The sequence below is a fragment of the Eutrigla gurnardus genome, assembly GCF_963514095.1.
Source record: "Eutrigla gurnardus genome assembly, chromosome: 16".
NCBI lineage: Eukaryota > Metazoa > Chordata > Actinopteri > Perciformes > Triglidae > Eutrigla > Eutrigla gurnardus.
In genome coordinates, this window is record NC_139927.1 from 18,264,488 (window position 1) to 18,291,397 (window position 26,910).

The following is a 26,910-nucleotide window of genomic DNA, read 5'->3' on the forward strand; positions in this document are numbered from 1 at the left end:
TTCCTGTTGAAGCATGATAGTGATGTCGGTGATTTACGACCCATAAAACAACATCCATATAGAGTCAATCCAGATAAACCTCGTCATCTGATGCTTGGCACACCAGGAAGCAGTCGGGAGCTCTTGGATGCCATCCTGCGACTCCAGAGAGACACCATCAGTGTAAAAACGTTGCAGATGAGCTAAAACATGAACATTGATTGTTGTCTTCCTTACCTTACAAACGCAGCATGACATCCTCACGGATTCTTGCGCCCTACCCCTCCAGTGGGGCAGGGGGGCGTGGCTCGGGGGTCATCATGCTGGGGGGGAGGGAGGTCAGGAGGGATGCCGTTCATCAGGGCCACGTTGTGCAAAACTCCACACACCCTGATAGTCTTGCAAACGTTTGCCGGGTGGTAGTAGTCTGCCTCCTGAGGCATCCAGCGCTCTCCATCTGCTCTTCAGGAGGCCGATGGTAACCTCCACGACTGAGCACGCGCCAACATGGCACTCATCAAAGCGCATTCCCTCTGCGCTCTGGTGGTTTAAGGACAGGGTGAGGAGCCAGCGTCTCAGCAGGTAGCCACGGTCACCTGCAGGTTACAATTCAAACATAAATACAGGGTTCATCAGGACGAAGGGTTACAATGTATTCATGTTAAAGTCACCAAGAAGCATCTCGTCCTGCACCTGTAGTCTGTTCTGCTTGTTATGAAAAGCATTATAGTTAGGACTGATGACGAGGATAAAGTGTAACAATTATGTGATGGCTTAATGGCTGTATTTATATTTGTGTTGATGATATACACAGTAAATAAGGAGAATATGAAGTTATTCACACTGTGTTCTGCAGTGATCTAATGGGAGCCTATTTGTTGCTACACACCTTCCTAACGGTCTCACACAGAGAATCTCCCTCGCTCTATTTAACCACAGGGCTGACAGTCAACACCCACAGCCGCCATTTTGTAACACACACGCACACACACCCACACACACACATACACTCTCTCTCTCTCTCTCTCTCTCTCTCTCTAGTATATCTATTAATAACTGAATCTGCTCCTGCTAGTGCCCCGTCAGAACCATTTTCATGCAGTTTTGGAAAAACAACATGTGTTATTTTCTCCTATTCTATACTTTAACTTGTAGAGGAGTATTTCCAAAGTGATTTTAAGTACTTTTACTTGTGGAAAGTGTGTATTAATACATTTACTGCAGTAAAGGATCTGAATACTTCTTCCAACAATGGTGTTTTACTATTATATTTTAAGGGTGTGAAAGATTGTAATGTGAAAAGTAAAAAGTACATTTACCTCAAAGATGAGGAGACGGTGAAGTACTAGAACATTGAAATACTCAAGTAAAGTAGCCTACCTAAAATGTGTACATAAATACTTAACATGAGTGCATGTGATCACTGTAAAACACTGACATGAATCATCTTTCTGCCAAATGTGTACTTTTACTGTAAGTAATTGTACCTGTTGCTGTACTTTACTTATAGTGGAGTATTTCATAGTGTGGCATTAGCATTTTCACTGCAGTAAAGGATTTGGATACCTCATCTAACACGGAGTTGAAGTAGTTCAAACTTACATTTCAGCGCAGTAAAAAATATGCTTTGAATGTTACTTTTCAGTTTTCACGGCTGCCGAAGAAAATATTTGACAAAAGTTTTATTTTGAAAAGAATGGAGCTTCCTGGACTGTGTAGTGTGTTCTGGTGTCTGAAAAGAGCAGCGGAGTGAGAGCTCGTCGTGACTCCGCCCTCCTGGGCGCAGTTTCCTCAGGTGGTTGAAGCAGCGGCAGGACGGAGGGACGTGGCGGGTCGTGGCTGTTCTCCGGGCTTCACCTCTACGGAACAAACAATGGGAATCAATACAATCGATACAAGTCTGATTGAACGGAACCGCTATGAGGAGGAGTGAGAGTCTGACCCAGGAGAGGATCTTTGCTGGATGTTTCTGACGCGGTGGAGTACCTGAGGTCCGTCCAGGTGTTTACTTGTTATTTATCAGGACGCTTCGCGAGTTTTGGAGCTCAACATGCCGGAACTGATCAGCGTGACGGAGTTCATTAGCGAGACTAATGAGGACTACAAAGCTCCGACCACCTCCAGCTTCACCACCCGGATGTCCCACTGCAGGAACGCAGTGGCAGCTCTGGAAGAGGTCAGACACACACACACACACACACGCACACACACACACACGCATACACACACACACACGCACACACACACGTTTATGACACAGTAAAAAAAACACCCAGGATATCTATTTATTCACATTAAACCTTTGTTACCACTTCATATGAATAAATATGAATATATATGAAGGTAACGTGTATCATATTTCGGATAAAGGATGGTTTTCTGTTAGAAAACTGAAGGTAAAGTAAGTTTCAGTCAGTGTAAACAAAGGTGTAAGGGTTCCTGGTGGAAAGCTGAAGGTAAAGTGTGTTTCTGATGGTATAGATGAAGGAAAAGTGTATATTTGTTCTTATAAATGAAAGTAAAATGTGTTATCTTTCGTATAACTGAAGGTAAATTGTGATAAAGTGTGTGTCTGTGTGTCTACCATCAAACGCCTTCACATTTCCAGGCAGTAAAAGTCAGTTTTTCATGAAAAGAGGAAGAAAGAGCAACACTTCCTCATGGTGAAACAGATGAATTTTATGCTGCTCAACATTTTGTAAGAGTAAGGAGCTGCTTCTTTGTTCTGTAACATCAGCAATGATGCTGCATGTTTGGTAACTGCACTGATATGAGGAACTGTTAGTGAGAGGTTAAAGGTCACTGGTTAAAGAGCGGCATCAACACTGAGCTACTACTTCTACTGTTACTAACGTCTTATACCTGAACATTCACACTAGAATATAACTCTTTCAGGACTTGTAGTGACCAATGGGTGACCTCCATCTTTTATGCAGTCTAGTCATCTTCACACACTGTCACTGCAGCCAGGGCCTAGTTGTGACATCACAACCTTAGGGAAGTCCTGGCAGCACAGTTTAAAGGCACAGTGTCCCAATACCTTTCACAGAATTTTACATCAACTTAAACTGCTTTATAATTAAAAGAGACATGGAAGTCTTACTTTTTACACTACGGGACCTTTTAAAGCAACAACGGCATCCAATCAACATACGTTGTTCTACGCTGAATCAAGTCACACCTGAAACCTGTGGTTTGAGCAGATTTGTGGTTTGTAGAAATCACAGGTCTGAACAGCATGTTATGTCTTCCTCCCCCTGTTGCATGCTGGGACGTTCCCGCCCAGCAGACCTGGGGCAACGATGTCTGATCGAGTCCCAACAAGACTTAACTCACACCATCTCTCCGTCTGAGGCCTGCTAGAGTGTCTCTAATGATCCATCCACTCTCAACTCCTTTCATTGTCTTTCCACTCGTTCTTTCTCCTCCTCTCTCCTTCCTCCTTCTCCTCCTCTGTTCACTTGTAAAGCTCCTCCTCGCTTCAGTCGTGTCCCAACACATCTGAAGTCAGAAACACGGGGAGAGACAAGTTAAATCTGCTAAAAGAAATTGGCATTTTCTTGGCTGTGAGCTTGTTTGAATTTCTGAAAATAAATCTGAGATGTACTGAGATTCAGAGTTCTGGATCCAGGGTAGGTTTTAGGTTATCCTCACTGACAAACGCCAAGGAGGACATAAATCAAGATGGAAGTTGCTTCTTGTAGTTTCTCAGCCGTCGGAGCTGCAGCAGAGACACAACGATCATGTTGGCCGCTACTTTAAAAAATGTCCACAAATCCCCTGAGAAATCAGAGAAAAGAGATGCTGCTGATGAGAATCCTCATGTTTTTTATTTCAGTGTCACATCATCAGTGAAAGTTGATACGAGGTGAGCCCAGATAATTCAGCATACTTTTAATGGTGATAATGTAATAATAAATACAGGCTAAAATAAATAGGACTTCTTGTTTATCATCTTCTCGGTCTAATAACCAGCTGCTGGTTTGAGAAGAATTAATTTATTGATTTCTTTTAGAAAGTTTTATTCAGGACAAATATCAACCCTTCTCCCGTGTCTTTGTCCTCGCTGACTTTGACTCAAACAGTCACTGATCTTTCTGGACTTTCTGCATGTTTTGCTCACTGAGTCACTGAGCTGTGACCCAGCTGCTGCAGTAAAAATACTGCTGACAGCGAGTGGAGGAGCGAAGTGGGCGGAGCCACAGGAGTTCCTGTATCCATCAGGTGACTCAGTGAGACACTCAGCGTTGCTGAGTTATATAGTTTGTTTGTACAGAAAGTACACGCAGTCCCGATATGGAATAATATAATTCAAAAATATTTAATAAGAGAAAATATTTTTCTTACAAAGAATGGATGGAAAACGGTATCAGGTTTATTGTACATTTATTTAATAATAGTGTTGATATTTAAACACAGAAAAGCAAAATCATTTGTTTGTCCTGCCTCTGCTCAAACATTGTTTTACTTGAAGTTTGTTTAAGGTTCAACATAAAATAGTTGAGTGGATTAATTGTACTGCTGTTGACGTTAAAGAGTCTTCAGATTTGAGCATTGAGTTGATGTTTAACTTGTTGAACAAACATGTTCTGGTTTGTGGATGTTGACTGGCAGCTTCTCTCTTTACCATTTCTACATCTTTTTAGATTATTTTATACATGTTATTAACTTGGGAATGTCCACTGTTTACAGTAGGCCTCTGATTTCTTAATGTCTTCAGGTTTACGTCCCTCCCACCATTTTATGAATCATCATCAGTTTTTTGTTTTTTCACTTTTTATTTAAATCAATGAATTGTCCAATTTTTGTCTGCAGCAGTCGATTTTAAATGATTGAATGAAGGAAGAAAATAGTTTATTTCTGCAAATATGTGGTCTGTATGTGCTTTGCTGGCCATCAGTGGGCGACTCATCTGGTTGCACAAAAAAGTCTGATTATATAGAAGTCTATGAGAAAATGGTCCTACTCCTCGTATTATCTCAGTAAACATTGTAAACATGAGTTTATGGTCTCAATCTCTAGTTTCAAGTCTTCTTCAATCCAGCATGATGTTCATTTAGTACATTATGGTCCATTTAGAGTCCAACAGACCAGAAAGCAGGGGACGGTTTAGGGGCGGGGCTACCTGCTGATTGACAGGTCACTACCACACTACCAATACAGTTAGCTACTAAGATGACTTTAACACTTAGCTGTTGAGCTTGAATTATGAAGCTAACTTTGTTAACAGCTTCACACCAGAATCCACATGGATCCAGATCCAGTAAGGGTTCAGCTCTGCTGCTTGTGTTCATCAGATCCACCCGTCGCTCCTCCACAGTCCAAATATGGTCACTTCCTTCACAAATAATCCAAGATGGTGACGGGCAAAATCTCAAACTCAAGGCTTTAAAACCGCAGAGTAACGCCACGATGACTACGTCCACTTCTTACATGCAGTCTGTGGTCTGGATAGAAGGACATGGGTCGATGCATGGTCGTGATGGAGGATTTGCAAATGATCAGCAGGAATGTTTCATTTGAATATGTGTAAAATCTCTGGTATCCGTGTTTAAATGTTGTTTTAAAGCTCCTGGACTTTGGTTCAAACTGTTCCCAGAGATGGATTCACAGCTGGAATCATCAGCAAAGGCTCTGGTCTCTTCTGGTCCCTGACTGTGTTGTCCCCCGTTTAGGCTCTGGACGTGGACCGATCAGTCCTGCACAAGATCAAGAAGTCAGTGAAGGCCATCCACACGTCTGGTCTGGGTGAGAGACTCGCTCTGTCATCACTTCCTGTCTGCTCAGACACTAACGATCCAGTTATGAAACATTATTATTCACCTCATAGTCATCGTTGTTACATTCATCACAATGACAACATCAGACTTCCTGCTGGGAGTTGTAGTCCCCAAAATCAAAACATGTTTATTCCAAATATAAATAAGAAAAAGAATAAATATGACTATAGGAGTGAAAATGATTTCAGTTTGACAGCGTTTTATAGCCACATTGTAGGTATATATTCAGTAAAATAGTAAGGTAGTATTATATATTTAGTAATATAGATTCAGTATAATAGTAATGTAGTATTATATATTTAGTAATATAGTAATATAGATTCAGTATAATAGTAATGTAGTATTATGTATTTAGTAATATAGTAATGTAGTATTATATATTCAGTAATATAGTAATGTTGTAATATAGATTTAGTATAATAGTAATGTAGTATTATGTATTTAGTAATATAGTAATGTAGTATTATATATTCAGTAATATAGTAATGTTGTAGTATATATTTTCACAAGAACACAGAAGATCTCAAACGACTGGCAGAACTTCAGAAGTCAGCTGGTTTGTGATCAGACAGGTGGAGTCTCACCTCCACACATTTCTGTCATACCACCGTCCTGTCCCAGCATGCCGAGGGAGAGACACCCGCCTCGACAACTTCACAGAATTAGACCACAATACTCTCATGTTTCATTGATCTGGAAAACAACAAGTTTGATTCTGAACTGTCGAAATCATCCGGTTGGTTTTAATTCAAACTTTGTTCCAAACAAAGTAAAACTGATTTCAATGCCGTCGACAGAAAAAAGCAAAACGTGAACGTGAAGTTGAGCATCAAGTCTGAATACTTTGTCTATGTATTTCCATGTTTATTCATCTACTCTGAACCGTATATACTTGTGTCTAACTGCACATGGTAATATACATAGAACAAAAAGACAATTATTCATTTACTTTAATTATTTCCCCCAAGACCTTATTTTGACATTATAATACATTTTTGGACCAATGGACAGAAAAAGGATGAACAGTAATCATTTTAATTTAATACAATTGGTTGTTTGTCTTTCTCTTCGTACATATAATAAATCATCTAAATATTGATGTATTCAATCAATTGTGATGTAATACTAGGTTACAATTAAACAGTAAAAACTATAATATAAATAATATGCTGATGGTGCTCTACAGACTATCCATATAAACTGAAACAGGACACAACTCACTAAAAAATGTATATTATTACTATTATTACTAGTAAGTAATTAAAGAGGTATTTATTACACTTATACATTCAAAGGATGGCAACTAAACAGCTAAAGTCTTTGAACTGGGTAACCTACTACTACTACTACTACTACTACTACTATAATTAATCATTATAATAATGATAATATTCCAAAGTTGAGAAAGGAAATGCTCTGCTTCCCTTCATGTTATACTTATTAATAATATTACTAATTATACTACTACTAATAATAACATGAATGATAGTAATAATCATAATAGTAATATTCCACAGTTTCTAAGCTAAGAATGGGAATGCTCCCTTCATTTTATTATTATTATTAATAATCCTCTCCTCTGCTGATGCTGTGCTCCAGCCCATGTGGACAACGAGGAGCAGTACTTCCAGTCCATGGAGAAGTTCGGAGACAACTGTGTCAGCAGGGAGGACACCGAGGTCGGCTCCGCCTTCCTCAAGTTCGCCGTCTTCACCAAAGAGCTGACGGCTCTCTTCAAAAACCTGGTGAGGGACTCGCCTCGTGAATCGGTCCGCCGCCGCACTTTCCCTCCGAGCTCTAACGTGACTTCCTGTTTGCAGTTACAGAACATGAACAACATCATCACCTTCCCTCTGGACAGTCTGCTGAAGGGAGACCTGAAGGGAGTCAAAGGGGTTTGTCTCAGTTAAAATCATCAACACGTCTCATTTTTATTACTGATGCATCTGCTGATCGTTTTCAAATGTCATGAAATGAAGAGAGGAAACCTTCTCATCAACACAGAGGGTGACCTTTGTCCGATTTAAGTTCTACAACTCAACTCACGTAGATTAAACCGGTAAAATATTCTATTCAGGATGTTTTTCATAAAGTGAAGCTTCATCGTGAAGAAGAAAAATTCATCTGAAACTATTCATATTCACATAATCGAATCGTTTCCTTTTCAACTTGAACACTCTTTTTCAGTTATGTGTTTGTATTATGTACTAGTACTACTGGAAGTATTCTGTGTTTTCTGTCACGTTCTGTTGGACTTTTTTCTCTCTTAACTTGTGTTTTCTCTATTTGAACGTCTTTTTATAGGTTATTATGTTTCATGTTGTCCGTCAGTTTGGTTCATTCTCATGAATGTGATATCTCCATTCATGCATTCATAAACACCTTCACACACCGAGGGTTCAGCCTTCGGCGGCCGTTTGGGGTTCAGTATCTTGCCCAAGGACACTTCGACACGTAGACTGGAGGAGCTAAGTGTTTACAGTATGTTTACGTGCCAGATGTGGAAGCCATGTTGAAGCCATGCATAATGAAGTTTGATATTAGCAGCTCCACGTCTGCTTGAGTCCACAGTTGATCACCTGGTTGCTGAGGCAACGCGCTACAGGCTCATCAGCTGTTTAGTCCAACATTGCCCGGGTAGTAACGTGGTTTCCCAGAGCTGACGTCTTCAGATGCTCCACCAGCAGCCTGAAACTCAAAGATATTCAGATTATTGTCACAGAAGATGAAGACAAGCAGCAAACGGTCAGGACTGAGAACATATGAGAATATTTCAACTTTTTATGTACGCCTAAACACCTCTAGAAAAATAGTAAAACCACTGGTCCTGTAGTAGAACAAGGGTTTTGCGGGTGACACATTTCTAGATCATCGGCCTCTCAGACAGTTGTATCGCTCCACCATGTCATCAATTCAGTTTTGTCTTTTTAGACGTGTGTGTGTGTGTGTGTGTGTGTGTGTGTGTGTGTGTGTGTGTGTGTGTGTGTGTGTGTGTGTGTGTGTGTGTGTGTGTGTGTGTGTGTGTGTGTGTGTGTGTGTGTGTGTGTGTGTGTGTGTGTGTGTGTGTGTCTGTGTGTGTCTGTGTGTGTCTGTGTCTGTGTGTGTGTGTGTGTGTGTGTGTGTGTGTGTGTGTGTGTCTGTGTCTGTGTCTGTGTGTGTGTGTGTGTGTGTGTGTGTGTGTGTGTGTGTCTGTGTGTGTGTGTGTCTGTGTGTGTGATATTGTCATAATTACCATAGAAATTCTTGAGTCATGGCCATTGTGATGTCATCGTGACCTTTGACTCCCTTTCTAATCAGTTCATGCATGATATTGTGTTAATGAGAATGAACAGAACAGATGGACAACCTGGAAACCTTTACAAATATTATTTTATTATTATAAAATATTATTTTTATTTATTTATTATCACAGAAAAACAGCAAATCGCCACAAATGAGAAACTGAAACTTTAAAAAAAAATTTCAACGTGATAAATTCAATAATTACATCTATTAATATAAAAACATAGAAGTCAGTCTGTTTACCTTTTTTAATGACTGACTTCATGATGTTCTCATTCTAACTAGATCATATAATGAATCTGCTTCAGAGGGTTAGGGGTTTTTATCGTGAAGAAACTCACTCTTATCGTTTTGACATATTCCCTGAGTGACTCACAGGTCAAAGTCCTTTCTCTGTGTGTTATGAAGGAATGCTGTGCTGTGATAGGTCGGTCTAATGATGTGATATAATTTCCTCCTTCAGGACCTGAAGAAGCCGTTCGACAAATCCTGGAAGGACTATGACACCAAACTGTAAGAAAATATACCTGAACCTCATCTGCTGCTGAAAGTGTCTTTAAAAAAAAATTGCACAAAGATACTTTATCTGATACTCTGTGTGAAAGAAAACCTCATCGTCTAATAATAACCAGCTATGTTTCTATAAATGACTACAGCACATTTCTCTTCTATACGTAAAATATGTTGTCCTGTAAACATGAAATTACAGCAATTTTCCATATAAAAGGCTGTTTTTTAAATGGAGTCTGGTGCAGTGCTCAATCCACATGCAATGCACCGGGACTTCATGACATCACTTCCTGTAAACATCTCGGAGAAGAATGAGGATCTGGTTTAACTGAATATTCTCTGGTCGCTCAGATAAAAACAATGAATCTGTTGTTAGCGTGTCGTTCAGCACCGAAGGGTTACCTTCATAATGATTGTGTGATATTTCATCATTGGCCCATGAATATAGAGGAAACAACAATAACATGCTTGCAGGCCAACGGGCATCGTCGTGTCAGCAGATCACTGAAATACAGTTCTTCCTTATTGTTAAACTCTGATGAACTCTTTGCGGTCTTTATGACCATGCGGCTCTCTTTGTTTCGACCTTTGACCTCTCCAGAGCGAAGACTGAGAAGGAGAAGAGGGAGCACGCCAAGCAGCACGGGATGATTCGCACAGAGTTCAGCGGAGGAGAGATCGCAGAGGAGATGGAGAAGGAGAGACGCCTCTTCCAGCTGCAGATGTGTGAGGTGAAGTCACTAAAATGAATATGGATTTCTGTTTTTAAGGATTACTTTTTGGGCCTTTTGCCTTTATTAACGGAGAGTAACAGAGTGGAAGGAGGTTAGAGAGGGAATGATGCACAGCAAAGGGCCACAGGTCAGACTCCAGTAGTACACGGGCTCTACCAAGTCAGCTATCTGAGGGCTCCAATATAGAGTGCCACCATAATTATATTGATAACGTTTTGTGAGTTAAATCAAATGGTTAAATTCTTTGTCTATTTTGTCTGCAGTATCTCCTCAAAGTGAACGAGATCAAGGTGAAGAAAGGCGTCGACTTCCTCCAGAACCTCATCAAGTATTTCCACGCTCAGTGCAAGTACGTCACTCTGCAGAGGAACTTAAAAACGTGTTCTCATCGACAGAAACCTCAAGGAAATACCTAATTAAGAGCTTTTGTTGCCTAAAACAAACTAAAAGGGTTTTGTTCTGAATAACAGAAAAAATGTGGTGCAGGAACGAATAATACTTCCAACTTAAATACATTAGTTTGAAAGTCGTGCCGTGTGACAGGATCCATGAACACGAACCAGTAGATTTGGTGATGATGTGTATTTGCTATTTTGAATATTGTTTTTTAATGTGTTAATTTAGTTTTGGTGAAAGTTTTCCACTTCATGGTTTTGTGGTTGTGTGCATCCAGTTTCTTTCAGGACGGCCTGAAGGCCGTGGAGAGTCTGAAACCGGCTGTGGAGAAGCTGGGGACAGAACTGACGACGGTGAGGACGCACAAACACTCGCACTTAAAGGGACAGTTCATCCTCCAGTCTGCATGCCGAAGTGTCCTTGGGCAAGATACTGAACCCAATCCCCCCAATGCTGCGCAATCGGTGTATGAATGTGTGTGAACGGGTAAAAGTGACTGAATGTAGTGTAAAGCGCTTTGAGTAGCTAGTTAGTTGAAAACACTCCACAGCAAGTAAAAGTACTACTACCACACTGTGAAAATACTCCAGTACAAGTAAAAGTACTACTACCACACTGAAAACACTCCAGTACAAGTAAAAGTCCTGCTGAAGTAAGAGTATTGTGGACCATGGTGGCCATCACTATCATGCACCTGATTTGTGTTAATTTCTTCTTCTGTGGTCTTCAGATCAAGCAGACTCAGGATGGAGAGAGAAAACAGCTGACTCAGCTCCGAGATGTCCTGAAGGCATCTCTTCAGTCGGAGCCCAAAGAGGTCAGAGACTTTTTAATGTACTCCGTCGATGGAACTCCTTGTTGGCAGGACTTTGGACTACAAACATGGAGGTTACAGTTGGTTGTGTCTCTCCGCAGGACGCTCAGGCCAAACAGAACGCCGGTTACAGCCTCCATCAGCTACAGGGCAACAAGGCTCACGGAACCGAGCGCTCCGGAGTCCTCTGCAAGAGGAGTGAGGGGTGAGTGCACTCAGTCTCCCAGGAGAGTTTCACTTTTATTGAATGAAATTATTCATCCATTAATAAATTAATTAATCAACTGATAGAAAACAAATGGTTGAAGACATTTTTATGTATAATGTTTAATAGGAAAAAGACGGAAAAAATAAAAAAGAAGGAAAGGAAATTATTATATAATATATATATATATACTGTATATATATATATATATATATATATATATATGTATATATACATATACTGTATATATATGTAAGATTAGTACCAAAAGATGCATATGTATGAATAATATGTGTCTTCCTCAGATTGAGGAAGGTGTGGCAGAAGAGGAAGTGCTCGGTGAAGAACGGTTTCCTGACCATTTGCCACGGCACGGTAAGACGCCACGTCCTCTCCGTCTATTGGTCCTCCTGCATGAGAAGCTCCACCCATCTTCCTGCATGTCCATCAGCCTATAAAAACATCTTCCTTTGGGGTTTTATTTTTTTATTTTTGACTGGATGAAAATTTGATTCTACTTTTTTATTTAGTTTCTTATTATTTTTATTATTTTCTTCCTTCCTTCTTTTATTTTTAAGTTTTTACATGAAGAGTCAAACGGCCAATCAGGACAGCGCAAGAGGAAGAGAAGCAGGAGGAGAAGGAAGAGCATAAGGAAAAGGATGACAGAGAGAAGGGTGGGAACAGGAAGGAGGAGAAAGAGGGGTCACTAATTATTAATAATTATTTCTCTCACTGAGCTGATTTCATTCTGCTTCAGCTGTCACAAATACAAAGCTATGGATGTTTTTGATTTGTTCCACTTCTATTACTTACATCATGTTAACATTATAAACAGTACAAACACAGATGTTATTTAGTACATGGAGAACCAAGTGCTGTACGATGGTTCAACCTGACTGACAAGTGAAAGAGAAACACTTAAAGATTATAAATAGCATTTAAAGAGCTTCCTGTTCTAAGTGTTTCACTCTAATGCAGCCTTGAACAACCTCAAATTAACTTTCAAGCTCTTCTTCACAATATACACAGGAAGGTTAGTCTCTTAATCTCTTTGGATCAGAGGACTAACCCAGATACACAAAACAATACAAAGAGACTCAAAACAACTACAGAGACACAACATGACCAACTACAAAAAGACTACAAAGAAACACAAAAAACTACAAAATTACACAAATTTACCACAAAAAGACACAAACCAGCTAGAAAGAGACATACAAATACGACAGAGATGCAATACAACTATAAAGAGGCATTCATTAACCACAAAAGACACAAAACAACTACACGGAGACCCAAAAGGATCACAAAGACACAAGAGAGACACAAATAATGACAAGAGACACAGAATGGCCAGAAAAAGACACAAAACAGCTAAACAGGGACATAAAACCCCATCGCAACACAATACATCTGCTATCTTTTTGCATGAAACTCCAGATCCCATTCATGGTCCCTGGAGGATGCACTCTTGAACTAGCCAATCATAATTAGTTTCTCCATGATTGACAGATAAATTGTGATGGACAGTGACATTGTGTAATAAATTGGTGTGTAATACCGTCATGCTAGCAGGTCCCCGAGGCTCCACCTCCACAATGTGCTGCTTCTGAGTTAATGCTAATGTTATCATGCTAACATCACACTTACATGGTCACCATCGTAGCTTAGCTTGTTAGCATGCTAACATTAGCTGGCGCCTTTGGTTCTGCAGGTGTTTGGTTATGAACCCACATATTGGACACAGTAACATGGTGAACTGATGATGGTGCTACATGAAAAGTCAGAGGATCACCAAAGTCAGATAGGTTAGTCATTTGGTCACCATGGATACAAGCAGCAGATTTAGTGCCAATTCACCCAAAGGACAAGTTGTTTTTCATAATGTCTTCACTTATTTGTTTGACGTTGAACACTTTGATTATGTCTCACAACTTGTCTCTCAGGCTAACAGACCTCCCGCCAAACTCAACCTGCTCACCTGCCAGGTGAAGAGGAATCCAGACGAGAAGAAGAGCTTCGACCTGTTCTCACGTAAGCTGCCGACGCATGCTCACCTATCACACTAAAGCTGTGTTCACACCAAACGCAAAGCACATTTTTGCCTTGCGTTACTCGCACAAGTTTCAGATTATTTGTCTTTATTCACGACATAATTTGTCTTTATTCGCGTCACGCACGCTAGGCGTGCCAGAAAGGAGGGGCACCAGGTTTCCTCCATCATGTTGGAAATCACCACGAGTGCTGCTTTGTACATGTTGAAGTCCCAGATCGACCAGGAAACCAAACACCATCCTGTCTGGGTTCATGACATCATCCAGAGGTGTTGTGGTTTTCACCAAGCTGGATTCACTGGATCTAGCAAGACACACGTCTGCTGGTTTACTACAGCTGATGAACCAGAATAAACTATTTAGTTGTGATTTAATAACCAGTTAAAAGGATGCTGAAATAACTCCATAATGATGGTGATCAATAAAAAGTCTTTGTTAGGTCTGTTTGCAAGACAACAAGCTAACTACTTTTAAAATGCTTGGTTTCTGAATGGAGTCTGGTTGATGGGTGCTAGGCTATGCTAACATTGTAGCTGCTCCATCAACACTCCATATAAGGTCATCTAGACATAAATACACAGAGACCTTGTTGTCTGGACAGTGACAGCAGGAGAATGTCAAAGCTGATAAGCTTTCACGTCACTCAAATTTCTCGCTGGAGGTGAAATATCAGCGTTGTGTTTGGTAGGACATCCAGTTACAGGATTTCATCCTCCTGCCTGATTCTCTTTTTCAGACGACAGGACGTATCACTTCCAAGCTGAGGACGAAGCCGAGTGTCAGGTGTAAGTTGTGCAAATGACCAACAGCTCACGACCTTTGGCCCCTGAGAGAACACCTGACGTTTGACCTCTGACCTGATGTGTTGATGTTTGTGCAGCTGGGTGTCGGTGCTGCAGAACAGCAAAGAGGAGGCTCTGAACCAGGCGTTTAAAGGCGACCAGGACGAAGGCGAGAACAACATCGTCCAGGAGCTGACGAGAGCCATCGTGGGAGAGGTGAAGAGGATGAGTGGCAACGACAGCTGCTGCGACTGTGGAGCGCCTGGTATGTACTAGTACTGCTAGTACTACTAGTATTACTACTGCTGTTTAATACTGCTGTGACTGTGGAGCGCCTGGTATGTACTAATACTGCTAGTACTACTAGTATTACTACTGCTGTTTAATACTGCTGCGACTGTGGAGCGCCTGGTATGTACTAGTACTGCTAGTACTACAAGTATTACTACTGCTGTTTAATACTGCTGTAACTGTGGAGCCCCCGTATGTACTAGTACTGGTAGTACTACTAGTATTACTGCTGCTGCGACTGTGGAGCGCCTGGTATGTACTAGTACTACTAGTATTACTACTGCTGTTTAATACTGCTGTAACTGTGGAGCCCCCGTATGTACTAGTACTGGTAGTACTACTAGTATTACTGCTGCTGTGACTGTGGAGCGCCTGGTATGTACTAGTACTGCTAGTACTACTAGTATTACTACTGCTGTTTAATACTGCTGTAACTGTGGAGCCCCTGTATGTACTAGTACTGGTAGTACTACTAGAATTACTACTGCTGTAACTGTGGAGCACCTGGTATGTACTAGTACTGCTAGTACTACTAGTATTACTACTGCTGTTTAATACTGCTGTAACTGTGGAGCCCCTGTATGTACTAGTACTGGTAGTACTTCTAGAATTACTACTGCTGTAACTGTGGAGCCCCTGTATGTACTAGTACTGGTAGTACTACTAGAATTACTACTGCTGTAACTGTGGAGCACCTGGTATGTACTAGTACTGGTAGTACTACTAGAATTACTACTGCTGTAACTGTGGAGTGCCTGGTATGTACTAGTACTGGTAGTACTACTAGAATTACTACTGCTGTAACTGTGGAGCACCTGGTATGTACTAGTACTGGTAGTACTACTAGAATTACTACTGCTGTAACTGTGGAGTGCCTGGTATGTACTAGTACTGGTGGTACTACTAGTAGTACTACTCCTGTGACTGTGGAGCGCCTGGTATGTACTAGTACTGGTAGTACCACTAGTAGTACTACTGCTGTTAATACTGCTGCGACTGTGGAGCGCCTGGTATGTACTAGTACTGCTAGTACTACTAGTATTACTACTGCTGTTTAATACTGCTGTAACTGTGGAGCCCCTGTATGTACTAGTACTGGTAGTACTTCTAGAATTACTACTGCTGTAACTGTGGAGCCCCTGTATGTACTAGTACTGGTAGTACTACTAGAATTACTACTGCTGTAACTGTGGAGCACCTGGTATGTACTAGTACTGGTAGTACTACTAGAATTACTACTGCTGTAACTGTGGAGTGCCTGGTATGTACTAGTACTGGTAGTACTACTAGAATTACTACTGCTGTAACTGTGGAGCACCTGGTATGTACTAGTACTGGTAGTACTACTAGAATTACTACTGCTGTAACTGTGGAGTGCCTGGTATGTACTAGTACTGGTGGTACTACTAGTAGTACTACTCCTGTGACTGTGGAGCGCCTGGTATGTACTAGTACTGGTAGTACCACTAGTAGTACTACTGCTGTTAATACTACTGTAACTGTGGAGAGCTTGGTATGTACTACTACTACTGGTAGTACTACTAATGGTAGTACTACTGTGCTGTTAATACTTCTGCTACTGTGGAGCGCTCTGTATATATGACTACTACTGGTACTACTACTACAACTATGAGAGCTACTACTAGTACTACCACTCCTACTTGTGAAGACCAGAGCTCTTTTAGACCAGAACTGGTTTAGACCTGAGTTACTCATTCCTCACTAGAGACCATGAAGACCAGAGGTAAGAAGTAAAGTTTCCATTCTTCAGTCCGGAGAGTTTCTGTAGGAAGAGGACACAGTAGACACTGTTGTTGGTCTAGTAGTTTCTGCTCAACTTCTGTGTCTGAATGAGAGTCTTTACAAACCTCCGTCATCTGGTCCCATCAGGTCCCACCTGGCTGTCCACCAACCTCGGGGTGCTGATCTGTATCGAGTGCTCAGGGATCCACAGGGAGATGGGGGTCCACTACTCCAGGATCCAGAGCCTGGACCTCGACGTGCTGGGAACCTCCGAGCTGCTTGTGAGTCCACTTCACTGTCGTCAAGACAGGGTGGAGTCGTTTTATTTGAAGATCTCATGAATGTGTTCCCAACAGTATCAATACTGAATTATGAATGTAAAATGGGGACATATTTACTTTCTAACACGTGTACTGTCACTGTTGTTTTCTGGCGTCCAGTATTTAAAGATTTTTAGTGGCGGTGTTGCAGGTCTGCTCTGTTGTTCAATCGTACGTACATTCAGAGCAGTTTATGGAACAAGCAGGTGAAGCTCGGGCTGTTTTCATGCCTTCCTGACATGTCGCTCATATGTATGATGGAATATGACATTAACGGCACATCATTGGGCTGAAAGGAGCAGATGGTGTTTGCAGACTGGCAGTTAATAGTTAATAAACTAAAAGACATGAAGCTCAGTGAGCCGGAGTAAAAGAAGAGTGCCTCATATGGAAAAAGGAAGCATAACTGACATCCCGACTATAAACTACAGGATCTTTAAACCAACAGTAGATGGTCGCCATCTTTCTGAGCTCAGTTGCCTGTTTTATCGTAGAGACCAGCGTCATAGAGATCACGCCGTCTGTACTTGTGATCGTATTAATATCCTACCATTTGTAAATCCCCTGGTGTACTGTCATCCCAGCGAGCCAAAAACCAGATGGGAGGGTTTAGTTCAGGAAGGAGCATGAAGTGACAAACCCACCTGACCTGACATGTTGTGTTTTAGTTGGCGAAAAACGTGGGAAACGCCAGCTTCAACGAGATCATGGAGGCTGATCTGTCGGCGCAGGACGTCACCAAACCTGATCCCAGCAGCGACATGTGAGCCACACAGAAATGACGTAGTCTAGACGTAAAAGTAGATGTAGATGTAGACTAGACCTAGAGGTAGACGTAAACTAGGCCTGGACTAGGCGTAGACTAGACTAGACTAGATGTAGATAAGACGTATTCTAGACGTTGATGTAGTCTAGACGTAGAATAGACCTAGACTAGTCATAGACTAGGCTTAGACGTAGACTAGACCTAGCCACAGACTAGACGTAGACTAGACGTAGATTAGACTTAGACTAGATGTCACGGAGACTAGACGTAGATTTAGACTAGACGTCGACTAGACATAGACGTAGACTAGACTTAGACTAGATGTCAGGTTGACTAGACATAGACTAGACGTAGACTAGACTTGGACTAGATGTCACATAGACTAGACTTAGACTAGATGTCACGTAGACTAGACGTAGATTTAGACTAGGCGTGGACTATACATAGACGTAGACTAGACTTAGACTAGATGTCAGGTTGACTAGACATAGACTAGACGTAGACTAGACTTAGACTAGATGTCACATAGACTAGACTTAGACTAGATATCACGTAGACTAGACGTATATTTAGACTAGATGTGGACTAGACATAGACGTAGACTAGACTTAGACTAGATGTCAGGTTGACTAGACATAGACTAGACGTAGACTAGACTTAGACTAGATGTCACATAGACTAGACTTAGACTAGATGTCACGTAGACTAGACGTGGTGAGACTGGACGGTGACTCTGACTCTGGTCTCTGCTTGTTCTGCAGGCAGATGAGGAAGGACTACATCACAGCCAAGTACACGGAGAAGCGCTTCGCTCTGCGGCTTTGTGACGACTCTGCATCCAGACTGCAGGTTCTGTACGAGGCGGTCAGGACCAGAGACATCCAGTCTCTGATGCAGGTCTACGCTGAGGGGGTGGACCTCAAAGGGGTCATCCCGCAGCCCAACGAACATGTACGACTTCAGCACCAACTCCTTGAATTCATGATGTCAAACGTTTGTTCCTCTGACGCTAGAACGCGAGGGGATTAACGTGTGTTTGTTCCTCAGGAACCTGGAGAGACGGCGCTCCACCTGGCGGTCCGCATGGTGGACAGAAACTCCCTCCACATCGTTGACTTCCTCGCCCAGAACAGGTAACATCAGTGGAGCTGCACATGTTGTCATCAGCGATCCGTGCGTTTCCTTGATTGATGAATTATTTGTTCCCAGTATTACATCAGACAAGTCCACCTCTTCAGATGTTTTGTTCCAATTTTATTGTATGAAATCTGAGACAGGAGAGACACCAAAGGATGAATGATGGTTTTATACATTTTAATTATAAAAAGTGTTGCTGATCATACTCAGTGGACGTGGGAGGATTATGAGGGAATGGACACCCAAACGTATCGTCTCTTCGTGATAATCTTTCATGTTTTCGGGTCGTTTGTAAATCTTGCTTCCCTTTTTGATTCTTTTGCGTCTATTTTTAGTCATATTTGCGTGTTGTTTTCATCATGCAGCTCTAACCCTTCCATCATTTAATCATTTGTGAGGTGAATTCCCTGATGGTGTACTGATCGCAGCGATCCCTCAGAGTGAACGCTGCAGATGTTGCAGATGTGCTTCCTGACTACGGTTGTCTTCATGCATAGTAACACCAAGGTGTGCGTTTCAGTGGCAACCTGGACACGCAGACGGCCAGAGGAAGCACAGCGCTGCATTACTGCTGTTTGACGGACAACAGCGAGTGTCTCAAACTGCTGCTGAGAGGCAAAGCTTCCGTGTCCATCAGTAAGAACACAAACACGTAGAGTAACTCCTTCACTCCGTCTCCTTTCTGATGACTTCATCGTGAATTTGTCTCCGCAGCAAACGAAGCAGGAGAGACGCCGCTGGACATCGCCAAGCGTCTCCGACACGCTCGGTGTGAGGAACAGGTGAAATATGTTAGAATTTTAACCATTGGATACTGCATCGCAAGGTAGCGTCAGGCCTGGAATCTTATCCAGCATGTGAAATATGAGGCGGATTACCCACTTCTCCATGACAACGATGTTCCACGGAAACATCCCGCTGACCCAGCCTGACATGGATCTGTTGAATGCTCTGTTTCGTTTCGTACAGTTCCATACATGAAAATGCCTAGTCTGCTGATTTTTTGGATTCCCAAGCGTCACAAGAGCACAAGATGAAATGTTGCATTCATGTGTTTCAGTTGACTCAGGCTCAGACGGGAAAGTTCAACGTCCACGTTCATGTTGAGTACGAGTGGCGTCTCCAGAACGACGACATGGATGAGAGCGAGGACGAGATGGAGGACAAGGTCAGCTGGTTTCACGTTAAACAACTTGTCGACGTGCGAGTGGGGACGATGTGTAACCGTGTGTTTCCTGCAGCCGATCCCAAACCGGCGTGAGGAGCGTCCGGTCAGCTGCTTCGTGCCGGGCAGCTGCTTTGTGCCGGGCAGCGGCCCCATGCAGCCCAACATGGCGGCGCTGGCCCGGGACGCCGCCTGCCTGGCGCGGGACAAGCAGAGGCCTCAGGTGCCCAGCATGATGATCAGCAACGAGACCTACGGCACCATGCTGGACCTCAACCTGCCGCCATCGGGACCGACGCCCCCGCTGCCACCCAGAGGACCCAACAGAGGTCAGACATCAAAACGCAAAAAAACACTGTTTCACAAAGGGCTTCACAAGAAGAAGAGCGGTGGAGCTAAAGAGTAAATAAACCATGTAAAAGCAGAAATATCCAGATGAAACCGCTTCAGTTTTCAGCATTCCCTGAAGATTTGAGGCTCCTCCCAGAGGTCAGAGGTCAACAGCTCCTTAGACTGTTTTTACTCACTGTGGCCTCGTTTTTCACTGCAATAATGTAAAAGTCCTGCACCTCTTTGTAAACAGCAAAATCACAGCTACACTTAGAGCAGACGCAAACTTTATAACTGATTTAGTTATAACTGATTTAGTTATAACTGATTTACGGTAGTTATAACTAAGGCTAGGGTTCGGAGAGGCACCCACTGAACTATGTGGACCTAGCCTGTATAAAACACTTTGAGGCAAACTTTATTGTAGTTGCTCCGTTGCCTTAGAAAAAAGAGAAAACAAGACAAACATTTACCTGTAAGAAACCTCAGAAATTGTTCAACATGTGATCAATATGGACGGGGTTTCCTCCATATTCATACACTAACGATAAAATGTCACACAATCATTAATATGCTCTCCACACACACACACACACACACACACACAGGTGAGGGAAGGGAACATCGTCGATACCGTTTACAAACCAGAGAGTATTCAGTTCAAACAGATCCTCAGGGTTCTCTCCGACATGCTGTAATGGGCATTTCATGTGGAGTGAGCACTCTACCAGACTCCATTTAAAAAATAGCCTTTTCTACACTATTCAGAAAATATACCTCAACCAGCTTTAAAAGCGACGTCTTTTCTTTTTAAATAAGTGCTGTGGATCTTATTGTGAAGAAGTTAATGTGGATTTGGAAAAGGGACTGATAATACATATTTGGAAAATCAACTGATACATATTTAAAGAAACTGTCTTAGAGAAATAGTGTTAAATTTGAGAACAGGGTTTGGTGGGGTGGTAGCTATTAGAATGAGTGTTAATAATTAATTTCTTCTGATTGCTTAACAATGAACTAATACCTCTAGTCATTCACAATGACAGACTGTTTACATTACATATAACTGTCATTTCATGTTACATGTTTCCTTAATAAACTCTTACATATAGTAGAGAAATGTGCTGTAGTTATTTCTAGAAACATAATTGGTCTACTAATTAGACGATGAGGGTTTCATTTCATTAAGAAAACGTATTGCTGTGGTCTCTATTGAATTCAAGGTATTGGTATTGGTATTGGTATAATTTAACATTTTGAAACAAATCAATACAATTCCATTAATTATTTTTAAAAAAGAGAAAAAAAACACATTGAATGAATTAAGTGTAAATTGAATCAAATCAATATATTCAACATTGTTGCAAGTGGCCACATGTGATAGCAATATTGGAAAAAACCTTGCTCCATCTATAAATATTCCACTATTTATATTCTCACAACCTCTCTGTTCTCTGTAGCCTGCAGTTCAGTCCGTGTGACTGCTGGTCTCAGTCTTTCTCTGAGGAATGCCAGATTTTCTGTTTTTACAGGACTTCGTTGATGCAAAACATTTTTTTACTAAGGCGCGTAGAATGAAAATGCCTTTAACCCTCACATCTCTGTTCACCTATTTAACATTATAAGCCGAAAAATTACAAAAAGAAATGTAATTATTCAAATATCAAAAATCCATTCTTTTTTTCTTCCTGTAAAACTAAATATAACACATGCTTGCATCAACTAGTACCAACCAATAATATCATGACATCCATCCATCAATCAATCAGAACTGTTGTGAGCTAACCTTTGCAACCATTAAATCAAGTTCCTCCCAACGTAACGCCCCGCCTCCTGTTTCACTGGGATTACGTCACCAATAAATGCTTTTCAAACCAGCCCGTGGGTTTTGGGGTTCAGAAGGTTAAACTCAGGACAGGCAGGTAGTCAACAGAGGTAAACTAGTACTATACTAACTGGTTTAATATGTTGTCTACGTTGAGGTTTTGAGGAAAGCCTCGCTGCAGAGCTGCTGAGGTCGAATTTAAAAAGGCTGTCAAGGACTACAAAGGTTTTATCAATGAAACCTGAAGTTTCAGAATGTGTGTGTGTGTGTGTTTCAGAATATATGTGTGTGTGTGTTTCAGAATATATGTGTGTGTGTGTGTGTGTGTGTGTGTGTGTGTGTGTGTGTGTGTGCGTGTGTGTGTGTGTGTGTGTGTGTGTGTGTGTGTGTGTGTGTGTGTGTGTGTGTGTGTGTGTGTGTGTGTGTGTGTGTGTGTGTGTGTGTGCAAACACATGAGGTTCAGATATATGAGGTTTTGTCTCACTGCTGGTTCAGGAAACAGTAAACCCGTTGTCGTGGAGACCATAGGAAGACAGCGGTCGTCCTCCGACCCTCCCAATCCTCAAACCCCTGAGAGGAACTCCTCTATGTATGGTGAGTGTCGTGTGTCACTAAATAAAAGCATCAACTGTCACCTTGTAACTCCTCAGATTCATCTTGAGCTGCAATGATTGATTTACTGATTAATTGATTAGTTGATGATTTGAAATGAAATCGTTAAACAAATTAAATTACCACCAAATATCTCCATATACAGACAAAACAATAACATGAGCAGCTTTTATGACTTTCATTCTGATCTTTGACATTAAGGTTATGTCTCCTCCTCCAGTGCTCCCAGTAGCTCCACCTCCCCCGGTCAACAAGAGGACCAGCATGTTGGAGACCAAGAACCTGTCAGCCAAGAACACCCCCCTCCCCCCTCTGCCTCCCCCACCAGGAGCAGGACTCTCCTCGGTGCCCCCAGTACCTCCAGTCCCACCAGCACACCACATCCCAGCACCACCCCACTACAAAGCTCCGCCCCTCCCACCACCAGTCCCCCTCCACCACACCAGCAGACCACCGGGACCACCAGGACCACCAGGACCACCAGGACCACCAGGACCCAAGTCCCCAAAATCACCCACTGAGTATGTACTGGACTGAACTGGACTCTAGTAGTCTGTAGTGGACTGAACTAGAATATTGGTCTGGACAGTAGTGAGCTAAACTAGACAATTGTGCTGGACTGTACTGGACTGTAGCAGCCTGTAGTGGACTATTTTTCTAGACCGTATGGGACTATGGTGGCGTACTGGAGTTGATTGCAGTGGGCTGTAGTGGTCTGTAGTGGACCGCAGTAGGCTGTAGTAGACTAATGGTCTGGACTGTGTTGGATTGTACCGGACTATACTGAGCTGTAGTGCACTATGCTGGACTCTAGAGGCCGCACTGGACTGTAGTGGGTTGTCGTGACTATTGGTTTGGACTGCACTGGACCCTACAGGCCTAAAGTGCAGTCCAAACTAAACAGGACCATTTATACTGGACTATAATGGACTATACTGTATGTATACTAGGTCTGGACTGTAGTGGTCTCTACTGATCTATACTTGCAAGTATTGGTTAAAACTGATTGCTTCTGGTCTTTGCTGCTCAGGACTGGTGTGTACTGGTCTGAACTGATCAGTACTACTGGTTTCCTACTAGTCTTACTACTTTGTTGGTCTGTGCTGTACTGGTGAATACTAGTTTGTACATGTGTTACCAGTTAGAACTGGTCTAAACGTGTAATGGATCTTCATGAACTCACAGCCGTTTTACTGAACGTTATAACTGAAACTATTCTCAGTGTGTTTTATTTTTTCTGATTCAGATCAGTGAAACGTCCACCTCCACAAAGACCTCCACTCAGGACCGCATCCGTGGACAAACGAGGTCCGAACACACTCACACAAAGTCCTGTACTGAGGTTCTCATGATGTGGTCTCTACTCGTAAGATCCAAAATGTAATCTATGTGTTATTGTTGATTCTCTCAGCAGGGTCACACTCCAAATCCCCACAAAGCTCCGGTCCTCCAACACCCAAACCCAGAAACACCTTCACAGTAAGTCCTTCAACAGCAGCACAGAGGTCAGAGGTCAACACTAACAGCTCGTCGACCATTGGACTTAACGTTGTAGATCACCGAAATAAAAGACCTGATAGCTCGGAAACATTTAGTTTAATTTGCATTCAAAATCTCGACTGAAATTATGACACAATAACTCTTTTTTTTTCCTTCCGCATGAAGATGAACATTTCTTCCCACAAAACAGTTCAATTAACATCAATTTTGTCCTCAAAACAGTTTTCTGACTTCAAAATACCGAATACAAATATTTACAAAATGACTCAATAATTATAATTGATGTGAAAGATGTTAAATTCTGCTGTTAATGCAGTGTATTTAGTTTAGCATATTGCCCCTGAACCATGAATGGATGCTGATGAATGTGTAACTGTGTGTAGAAGCAGAAGCCTCAGAGAGTGAAGGCCATCTACAACTGTTCGGCTGATAACCCAGACGAGCTGACGTTCACGGAGGGGGAGGTGATCGTGGTGGAGGGGGAGGAGGACGGCGAGTGGTGGGTGAGTGACAGCTGCAACCGCCCCCAAAACAGGAAACGCATCATCACTGCGTCATCTCACCTGTGTGTGTCTGTCTCAGGTCGGTCACGTTGAAGGAGATCCGACCAGGCGAGGAGCGTTTCCTGTCACCTTCGTTCACTTCATCACAGAGTGACGTCGAGTACGAGACTCTTCACACCTCCACACTGCTCACCTGGAAACACAACACTCAAAGCTCACACCTGAACCACAACCGCAACACAAAACCAACTGAAGCTGCTTTTTTTTTATTTTTGTTCCAGCTTCGTTCAAACGATGTCCGCTCTGATGTCATAACTGTACGACCCTTCAGGACTCACGTGTGACTCCAGCTTTACAAACTCCTCCAGTTGTTTTCAAACTCGCAGGACTTCATCGTAAATACTGTGTTGTGTCATGTGTTTAAATTGAACCAGCATAAAAAACATGGAAACATAATAGAGCTTGAATATGGAGCTGCACCAACATGATGCATGGTTTTACACCGTGTGCTCTGGTTTCCTGGTCCGGCCCCGGACATCCAGGGAAAGTCTTCTACCGGGCACAACACCAGCTTCATGATGAAACGTTTGGACGACCTGGAACCAACTATGAACCAGACCTGATCACCAGCATCAGTGTTGGACCGACGCGCTGCCGCTGTGTTCTCGCTACCAAATTGTCACATTTTATATCGTAGAACATTCAAATCACAGACCTTAGTTCATCTTAGCCAAAAACACACTGTGTCCCTTCTCCACATGTGTCCTCTGAGGACTTCCTGTTTACGTCACCAGCTGTCCCCACCCTTCGCTGCTCCCGTTGCCCAGCAACCAGCTGCAGTGGACAAGAACGAGCATAGAAGAAGTAACTGTTACGGTAATCTGGTTTTAATTGAGCCAGAGATCATACTTTATTCATTTTCTTTGACATTATGTTAGTGAGTTCTGAGAGAGATGCTGATCCACTCGTAGACATCATGGTGATTGAAATCCAATCGTCAACGAAGCACAATGACTCTTGGAATGAGTCGGGCTGAAGGATCCATCAGTTGGATCCTCCGACCGTTTATCTGGGCTGCGTTGAAGGAGTCGTGATGGGACAGCCCTGTCTCAGACAATGACTTCAAGAAGTGGAAACAGGAAGTGCAAAAAGGCTGATTCATGTGTGGGTTTCATGTAATTCCTGCAGCTCTCTGCAGCGAAAGCCTGACTCTAGCCAATCAGCACTCCTCAAACCTAAACACAGCCAACCCAAATAACAAAGGCAATGAGCACTCGGCGATCAGACCTCCACCGTAGTAGATCAGACAACCCTGCACAGTGAAAAACCTAAATCCTGAACGTGGGTCCTGGTCACCTGTCCTGACCCCGGGTCCTGACCCCCGGGTCCGTACGGGACAATTTGACAAACGTGACTGAAACCAGAAGAGACAAGCAGCACATGTGTAGTTGTCCACACACAATAAGCCATATATAAGTTGTGATATTGTTAGAAAGAGTCTGCTGGTATCAATATAAATATATATATATATATATAAATATATTTCTGCAGCTCAGAAATCCTCTGATCTGTCTGGTGGAAACGATGATTGTTTGAACATGTTGGCTGAATGAAACTCTGTGTATGAAAGGAGGGTTAATTATGAATGTCCAATTAGATTTTATTATACTATCATTTTCTAATAAAGCACAGTGTTATTAAAAACATTACTCCTTTACTGCCCAGTGAATGTGTCATGTGCTTTTTAATGAGTCTTATAGACGAAGATGCTCATTCTCTGCTTTTCTTCTCTCTTTCCTTCTTTTCTATTCCCATTTTTTCATAATATTATTTCTTTACTGGACTGTAGTGGACTGTACCTGAAGGTCCTGGACTATAAAGGGCTGTAGTCAACTGTACAGGACTGCACTGGATCATTTTGGACTGTAGTGGAGTGAACTGGACCGTGCTGAACTGTGCTGGACTGTAGTGGACCATATTAGACCGTACTGAAATACAGTGGACTGTATTGGACTGAATTGAACAATAGTGTGCTGTTGTAGACTATTGGTCTGGACCGTATAGGACTGTACTGGACTATAGTGGACCGTACTGGACTGTACTGGAGTGAACTGATCCAGTTTATTGAACGTTTTAACTGGAATTTGTATCAGTTGACTTCATGAACTACTAACAACGC

The 26,910-nt window shown here is 42.2% G+C and overlaps 1 protein-coding gene across 3 annotated transcripts; it reads left to right on the plus strand.

Annotated features, from left to right (window-relative positions):
- Positions 1 to 1,761: 1,761 nt before the first annotated feature.
- On the plus strand, positions 1,762 to 26,455 carry asap2b (ArfGAP with SH3 domain, ankyrin repeat and PH domain 2b). 3 transcript variants are annotated; one of them, XM_084029918.1, is made up of 29 exons: positions 1,762 to 2,155; positions 5,655 to 5,727; positions 7,359 to 7,504; positions 7,580 to 7,654; positions 9,505 to 9,554; positions 10,153 to 10,282; positions 10,549 to 10,634; positions 10,959 to 11,034; positions 11,412 to 11,498; positions 11,597 to 11,700; positions 12,006 to 12,075; positions 12,279 to 12,377; positions 13,650 to 13,737; positions 14,494 to 14,542; positions 14,638 to 14,804; positions 16,721 to 16,854; positions 17,562 to 17,656; positions 18,421 to 18,610; positions 18,707 to 18,792; positions 19,317 to 19,432; positions 19,511 to 19,578; positions 19,857 to 19,964; positions 20,038 to 20,290; positions 22,612 to 22,710; positions 22,949 to 23,249; positions 23,975 to 24,036; positions 24,140 to 24,207; positions 24,612 to 24,731; positions 24,811 to 26,455. In XM_084029918.1, exons 1-29 carry the CDS (start codon positions 2,030 to 2,032, stop codon positions 24,883 to 24,885), a joined length of 3,201 nt encoding a protein of 1,066 aa, XP_083886044.1. In that variant the 5' UTR covers positions 1,762 to 2,029; the 3' UTR covers positions 24,886 to 26,455. The 3 variants fall into 3 exon arrangements, with proteins under 3 accessions (XP_083886044.1, XP_083886045.1, XP_083886046.1); XM_084029919.1 differs by lacking the exon at positions 12,279 to 12,377 and having other exon boundaries at positions 1,764 to 2,155; XM_084029920.1 differs by lacking the exon at positions 12,279 to 12,377 and having other exon boundaries at positions 1,765 to 2,155; positions 24,143 to 24,207.
- Positions 26,456 to 26,910: the final 455 nt, after the last annotated feature.

Bases quoted from the DNA above. Each gene is read 5' to 3' on its own strand.
- asap2b (XM_084029918.1), top strand. From the start codon at position 2,030: ATGCCGGAACTGATCAGCGTGACGGAGTTCATTAGCGAGACTAATGAG. The intron at 2,156-5,654 runs GTCAGACACACA...TCCCCCGTTTAG, and splicing joins CAGTGGCAGCTCTGGAAGAG to GCTCTGGACGTGGACCGATC. The intron at 18,793-19,316 runs GTAACATCAGTG...TGTGCGTTTCAG, and splicing joins GACTTCCTCGCCCAGAACAG to TGGCAACCTGGACACGCAGA.